Source organism: Chelonia mydas, chromosome 6, assembly GCF_015237465.2.
Source record: "Chelonia mydas isolate rCheMyd1 chromosome 6, rCheMyd1.pri.v2, whole genome shotgun sequence".
Classification (NCBI taxonomy): Eukaryota; Metazoa; Chordata; order Testudines; family Cheloniidae; genus Chelonia; species Chelonia mydas.
Genome location: NC_051246.2, coordinates 73,644,725 through 73,652,723, shown reverse-complemented (window position 1 = coordinate 73,652,723; position 7,999 = coordinate 73,644,725). Strand labels below are relative to the sequence as shown.

The 7,999-nt window shown below is 45.2% G+C and overlaps 1 protein-coding gene across 1 annotated transcript; it reads right to left on the bottom strand.

The window, feature by feature from the left end:
- Positions 1-4,815: 4,815 nt before the first annotated feature.
- LOC102932169 (prolactin-releasing peptide receptor) lies at positions 4,816-6,055 on the bottom strand. The gene has a single exon (XM_007069407.3). The coding sequence runs from the start codon at positions 6,021-6,023 to the stop codon at positions 4,926-4,928; it is 1,098 nt and encodes a 365-aa protein (XP_007069469.2). The 5' UTR covers positions 6,024-6,055; the 3' UTR covers positions 4,816-4,925.
- Positions 6,056-7,999: the final 1,944 nt, after the last annotated feature.

The window sequence follows — 7,999 nt, the reverse complement described above, 5'->3', positions numbered from 1 at the left end:
ATGATATCCCAACTCCCTGGAGTGTGAAAGGCTGTCCTTCTCTCGCCCCTCCCCCCCCAATCCTTGTTTGAATTCTTTAGGTCCTAGATATCCGATCTAACTTTATCCCTTTGCTTTTTTTTGTGGCCTGGTCTACACTGGGGGTGGGGGGATCGATCTAAGTTACGCAACTTCAGCTACGTGAATAACGTAGCTGAAGTTGACATACTTAGCTCTATTTACCACGGTGTCTTCACTATGGTGGGTTGACAGCAGGTGCTCCCTCATCGACTCCGCCTGCGCCTCTTGCTCCAGTGGAGTACCGGAGTCGATGGGAGAGCACTCGGTGGATGATTTATCAATCGACCCCCGCTGGATCGATTGCTGCCCGTCGATCCAGTGGGTAATGTAGACAAGCCCACAGTGTGTAAGGTAACAAAACCAGGGGGAGGAAATTCCATATGTTGTTAATTTTTGATTTGTAAAGATGGTAAAAAAAGATGGTGTTGCATTATCTTGTGGTGACAGAGGCACTATGTGGAAGAGAATGGGACCAAAGGAAAAATGTGTCTGGCAAGCGTTCCTGCCGAGCACACAGCAAGCCAAGCAAAACATGTGTATTGGTAAAGTGTGCAGATGGGAGTGTGACAGCAGATCCATCTCCAATACCTGCTCCAGTGTCTGAACATCCATATAGTGCGCTATCCCACTTATATGTGGGAGGAAATATAGGAGCCACTTAGTTTTTCACTGTGCTGCTTTTTTGGAAAGCTAAGTAACTTCAGTTCATGAGCCTATGAAAGTCCTTGCCTTTCTAAATGAGCCTTGTCTTGACTCTCTCTGGTACCATCTCCGGTGTTTGAATGTCATACAGACAAAGGAAAATGTATTTCTTAATGTACGCCCTTTACTAACAACTAATTTTGTTGTTTTTTTTAAAATGCACATTATACAGTAATGTAACTATTCTCTGTGGTGCATTTTAACATATTTTGTAGAAGAAAGAGATAGATACTATTTGTTGCTTAGAAACAATTCTGTGTAATGCAAAATGAATCCATAAACTTGTAAGCCTTCTTAAAACACATCTTGTGTGTGTATTGTTTATAGGTTGGGTCAGCTGCTAACTAGGACAGACCCCCAGGAACATGTTACCCCTGTGCATTGCACTGGCTGCCTACTCACTTCTGGGTGAACTTAAAGATGCTGGGTACAGTCTACAAAGCCTTACTGGTCTAGTCCCAACTATGTACCACTTCTTTTAAACCCCACTCTGTCAGCTGCAGGCAAAAGACTCAGTCTTTCTAGGGTGAAGCTTGCAGGTGTTGAACAGAGCATTGTCACTGGCAGTTTCTTGCCTTTTGGAATTTGCTCCTACCAGAAACACACCTAAGACCAAACTTCTTCAATCCTTAGCCAAACATCAGCCGTAGCGATTGTTTACCATTTGGTCTGTTCCTGTGTGGCCACAAGGGCTTGACGGGCCAAAAGTCCAACGTTGGAACAGACTTAATGGACCCATGTAATAGTAGGTCTTCCTCTGGACTGCTTCCACCACTTGGTTAGTGGAATTTTTATCCCGGATGTTACAAGCCACATGGAGAGCAGCATTCTGCCAATATGTCTGAAAAGCGTAAGACGTCAGCTGCTGCCAATGGCCTGAATAGTCTGTAGATCGGAGCAACTGTAAATGTCTGCGTAACAAATGAAGTTGTTCCATTTTATGCCCAATATATGACGTTGGCATTTTGTGTGGAAAGCCTCCAGCTTTTCCCAGTCGGAGCAGCATAGTGTCCATGTTTCATAACCGTACAGCATTACGGTGAGGATACAGGTCTAATAGATCCTAAACTCTGTTGTCATGCTGAGATGATGTTGATTCCATATTTGTTGTAAATGACCCATGGCAGACACTGCAGTCAGTCAGGGGAAGAACCTCCGTATGAGAGTTGGATGAACTGCTGAGTATAGAACCCAAATAGCAAAAGCTGGAGACTGCTTTGAGAGTTTCATTATTTTAGGAGATTGGAGTTGTGGGTGGACCTAATCCTAGGTTTTGCAGCTATGTCTTTGACCACGAAACATGGAGGCCGACCTTGGCCAACTAATCCTCCATTTACTGCAGTGCCTCATGAAACCTGTTGGGACTCTGTACTAGAAGAACAATGATAGCATCCTTCAACTACCTGAAGCAGGGTTCCAAAGGGGATGGAGCTAGGCTGTTCTCAGTGGTGCCAGATGACAGAACAAGGAACAGTGGTCTCAAGTTGCAGTGGGGGAGGTCTAGGTTGGATATTAGGAAAAACTATTTCACTAGGAGGGTGGTGAAGCACTGGAATGAGTTACCTAGGAAGGTGGTAGAACCTCCATCCTTACAGGTTTTTAACGCCCGACTTGACAAAGCCCTGGCTGGGATGATTTAGTTGGGGTTGGTCCTGCTTTGAGCAGGGGGTTGGACTAGGTGACCTCCTGAAGTCTCTTCCAACCCTAATCTTCTATGATTCTGTGAATGTCAGCAGCATAGTCAAGGTCTGAGAGTGAGAGATCATGGATCTTAATGCCTGTGGACCTGACAGAATGCTGCATTATGAAATCCATTGCCCAACAAAAGTGTGCAGTGGCCAAGACACAGCCCTACCTGACACCAGATATTGATTTAAAAGGTGCCAACATCTGATTTCCCAGATGAACATGGGCAGTGGTTCCATTGTACATCTCACTAATCAAGGCCAGTGGAGTGGTTGGAACACCTATGCCCTTTAAGGCTGAGTCAAACACAGCCTTGTGACATATGCCACGTGGAGGGGCTTCTTGAACTCGTGGTGTATCTCTGACAACAAGCGGAGGGCCAAAATGGCATCTAATGTGGACCTAGTCCTCGTAAATCCTGACTGTTGAGAGTCACGCTTCCAATGTAGCAGGGGCTCCAAATGTGCCAGGAGAACATGCGCAAACGCCTTCCCTGTCACGGACAACAAGGTGATCGTCCTGCAGCTCTTACATTTGCAGTTCAGTCCCTTGCCCTTATAAAGTTAGATCACAATACCAGTATGTGCATTTGGGTCAGCCAGGAACACGAGATTATTATGTGGAGGGATGATGCATACTAGAGATTGCAATTGATCATAGAAATGATCTTTAATTAAATCAGCTAATTCCTCTCTCAGTGCATAGACTACTAGGACAGCGAGGTGACCATGCTGATGTTTAAGACATGCAATAAGTAGTCAAGATGACATGGGCATCCAAGTTATCAAGGAGGACTTGGCCTTGCCTCGGAGTAGTAACGCTACCCCATATAAGTGGTTGGAACTGCTGGAATACAGAAGTAATGAATCTTCCACCTCATGGCATCCATGATCTATCAGCCTTGCTTCTGATAGGCCAGCGATTGATATGCCAAGACAGTCCATTTCACATGAGACAACAACCTGATGACCACACCTGAAAAGAGTTGCAACATTCCAGGTTGCAATTTTGATGGATTGGCGGATAGCCCAGCTACGATTGAATACTTTGTCACAGTATACTGCAGAGGCACCTGCTGACATCAGAGGACACACGTCCCCAGGGGGCTTTGGTGTGAACTCGTCACATTTGCACTGGGGGAAGATGGCACCAGAAGGGCATCTGCAGTTGAGAGTAGGGCAGGGAGAGTAAGTTATTCACGTTGACCAAAAGCAAGAGAGAATGATTGTCCCAGAGAATACCTCATCCCACTGGGATGAGACTGAAGCACAGTAACTCAAACCTTTTTCTGGTCTCTTAGTACTGGCTTCCCACTGTGCAACCCAAGCTGTTGAGTCTTTCTCTGAGACATCCTTCACCTCAGGTAGCTAGGTGCAGCTGCTGCCCTGTGTCTTGGCTGCCTATGTTACCCATCCATTTTCAAGGTTCTTGCTGGACCTCACATAATGCCCCAGGCGATATTTTGGACCAGCCTTCATCACTGATGGCACAACTCCAGCAAGCAATCCCCTATTTCAGATGTTACACCACTCCACCACAATGCGTGCAGGTCGCACTCTGGGTAGTCAAACTTGGCTACCTTTTTATAGAGCCCTTTTTGTCCGGTCTTTCCATTAAATGCACTTCTGGTGCTCCCTGGCTTTCACGCTCCCATTGGGTTTTCTCCATCTCACGATCTGCTGGGCCTGGGACTGGTTGTCACCAGGTATATCAGTACAATACCTATTTTGAGGGAAATGCTTGTTTTAGACAGGATCTAACCTGTATACATGGCATATATATACTATGCTGACAGATGCCATAGAAATCTAGATAATAATCATAAGCAATTTAGGCAAGCACCATTTGACAGAAATACAGCTATTAGGCATCCAATTTTTGCCTCAAAATACAACTTACTGATCCACACTTGACTTTTTGTGCACCTTTAGGCACCAGAAAACAAGTACAATATTAAGCATGCATATTTGTAGGCCATTTCTGAAAATCATGATATTTATAATAAAATAGTTAAATATATGTTCTTTAATCTTGAGGGCATGATTACTGGTCTGTTGCAAGAGAGCAAATGGCTGTTTCATATGTAAAGACTTTTTAGCTTTGAATTGAATTAAGTCAAAAGGAAATGCCTGCTATTCCCATAGCATCACCCTATACAAAATAAGGACAATGTTAATAAAAACTGTACAGAATTAACTTAAACTTACAGGACTGCCATTTTTGTTCTTGAATTTACTTGTTTTGACAAAGAGCAGAATACACTTCAGTTGCTCAAATGAGCTCTTTCTATCCCTTCAGACACAAACCCCATCTGTTTGTTTCCCTTGCACTACTGCCAAGTTCTCAGATATCTACATTGTCTTGAAATGACCAATTACCAGTGTAACATAACTTGCACCACAGGCTTTGGTGTGCAATATAACAAACCCAGAATTAAGGTGTATGCCACCTCTGCTGATTTGATCTCCTGTTGTATTTTAGTTAAAAGAAAACCTCCCTTGCAGGGTTAACTTATCGGTGATGCCCATGGGAATGTCTGCTAGCGTGGAGCAGGTATTGAGTCGCGAGGCCTTGCGGGACATGATGCTGGACCTCTTTTTGTGATGGCAAAAATAGTTACTAACATGAAATCGGAATTTGTCATGGAGGGAGGCATAGATGAAAGGGTTATAACAGGCAGAGCTCATGGCGATCAAGTGACATGACACTTGAATGACATTCACGTACCTCTTGTCTAAGATGATGAACTCCTCATCTACATCTCTGATGAGGTTCACCACCTGCAGAGGTAGCCAGCAGACAGCAAAGCACATGACTGAAATAATGAGAACCCGGAAGGTCTTTCGTTTTTTATTGGTCCATTTCTCTTGGTTGTGGTAAGCAGCCCCTGGGACATTCCTCTTCCTGAGGCGATAAGAAATGGCACAGTAGGAGATAGAGACTGCAGAAAGTGGGAGCATGTAGGACAAAAGGAGCATTGAGCATGAGTACAGCAGCCTCTCTTTCTCTTGGTGCTTCCAGAATTCTTCACAGATGAACATGTCATGGCCAATCTTGTTGAGATCTAGATAATGGGTGTGCATGGATGTAGGCACAGAAACCACAATGGAGAGTAACCAAATGAAGGCCACTATGTAGACACAGGACTTGCGGCTTAGCCTTTTGCGAATGGGGTAAGCAACAACAATATATCGGTCCACTGCAATAGCTGTGAGGGACAGCACAGACACAAATACAGTAGCAGTCTGCATCAAGGTGACAAAGTAACACATGAACATCCCAAAGAGCCAGCCCCGGATCTCAAAGGCATAGGATGCAGTAAGTGGGACGCAGAAAATGCACATGATCAGGTCAGCTGCAGCCAAGTTTCCAATAAGGAAGTTAGTGGTGCTGTGCAGTTTTTTGGTGACAACAATAAGGAGAATAAGGAGCAAGTTGCCGGTGCAAGCCACAGCCACCAGAGTGGCATAGAGGGGAATGAAGAGGGGCTTCAGGTCAAAGAGGAGGTCAAGGCCAGTGAACACAGGGATCGAACTGTTCTTCAAAGAGTTGTTTGGTAGCTGGCCCTGTGCCATGCTGAGTTTCACGTCTGATGACTGTTACTTATCCTTGCCTTAAACAAATTCAAACAGGGAAAGCTTGTTAGTACTAAAGAAAAATGGTGGTTTTGTTTATCAATTTCTGCCACAGGAGGTCAGCTGACTTCAAGGCCCAGATGCTCAGCTGTAGCCCAGGAGCCACCAGGCTGTGGTCCAAAGGAGGCTTACCTTTGTGTTTCCCTGATTCTGGGCTAGCTGCATGCCTGGATGGTCTCCTGGAATATGTTAGAATAGCCCAAATGCTGCTGTGAATTACTTTGGCTGCCAATGGCCCTAAGGGGCTGTTATGGCACCAAGGATTCACCAAAGTGCAGGGAAGCCCCAGCCACGCACCTTTGCCTCTGGCTTCAGGGGTCTGGGTGGAATGGGAGTCACCACAGCACAGGAGGATTCCCCCACACTGGGATGATCCTTCCAATGCTGGCTACATCATCTTTAGGGTTCCTTTATGCTGCTGGTGCAGTGCCAAGCAGCTAGAACCTGGAGAAAGAGTCAGGTTCCAAGTGTGTATCTTACCTGTTCCCTTCTACTCACTTCCAACTAGGGCATATGCCTAAGAGGCTCTTTCCACCTATGGAAGTGAGCCAGTTTGAGCTGCTGCTCATAAGACTTTCATCTCTCGGTGTACTTGGGGTTTCCATTTGATCTATATATCCACCCTACTTATTGTTTGCTGCATTGCCACAGCACCCAGGGGCTCCAGGTGCATTGCACTAGGCACTGTACAAACATGTAACAAACAGGATGGTCCCTGCCCCGAAGAGCTACAACCCTCTCTCTCATGGCCCTCATTCCAAATAGAAATAGCTCAGTCCCTCACTAGCTCTAATGTATTTATCCACACAACACCCTTGTGAGGTAGGGAGGTGCTATTATTATCTCCATTGTACAGTTGGGGAATTGAAGCACAAAGGGGCTAAGTGACTTGCCCAAGGTCCTGCAGGAAGTCTGGCAAAGCCGAGAACTGAACCAGGTCTACCACATCCTTGGCTAGCGTTCTAAGCACATGACCATCCTTCCTTATCCTGGGTGGTGCAAAGGACCCTTAAATTAAGTGTTGCACTGCCTCAGTGATGTAAATGAAAATCAGGCTCCAGGTATTTCAAATGTTAACTGCACCTGATCTGCCAGGGAGTGGTACTTAGCCATGTGACTGAGACAGTGAACATACCACCCTCACAGCCCACTAGAGGGTGAGAAAGAGCAGTCCAAAATACTATTCCTATCTTGCTTTTCTCTCAAGCCCATGTTTTCCATGTGGCAAGGCAATGTACTATAAACTGTGCCACTGGCTGGCTTTGAAGACAGTAGCTGTCATTTTAAAAATTGTTCAAAGAGGAAAGACAAAGATTAACACTGGAAAGGACAAAGAACTTGAAATAATTGTCAAAACAGTTAAATATGACCGGTCATTTCATGCTAAATCTCTGAACATAATCCAGTTTGTCACTACTGTTTCACTCAGAGCAGCTCGTTATACTTTTGTCACTCAGACAGTTTGGCAGTCATTCAGAGAGTCAGATCTCTAGAGCAGTGGTTCTCAAGCAGAAGTACATCAACTCAACTAGATATTTGCCTAGTTTTACAACAGGCTACATGAAAAGCACTGGAGAAGTCAGTACAAGCTAAAATTTCATGCAATCACTTGTTTATACTGCTCTATATACTATATAAGTGTTTCTCAACCTGGAGGGGGGGGTCACGATTTATTTTTTTAATTATATGGTAAAAGTGAGAAAGTAAGCATTTTTTCAGTAATAGTGTGCAGTGGCACTTGTATTTGTATGTTTGATTTTGTAAGTGAGTAGTTTTTAAGGGAGGTGAAACCGTGGGCGACCGGTGACCCAGCCATTGGGGGAGGCTAGCTCGCAGCCCCACCACTTGTGCCAAGGCCCCTCCTCTCCCCTTTTGCCCCCCCTGCTGCCCTCCCTCTCCCACAGGAGCTCAGAGCA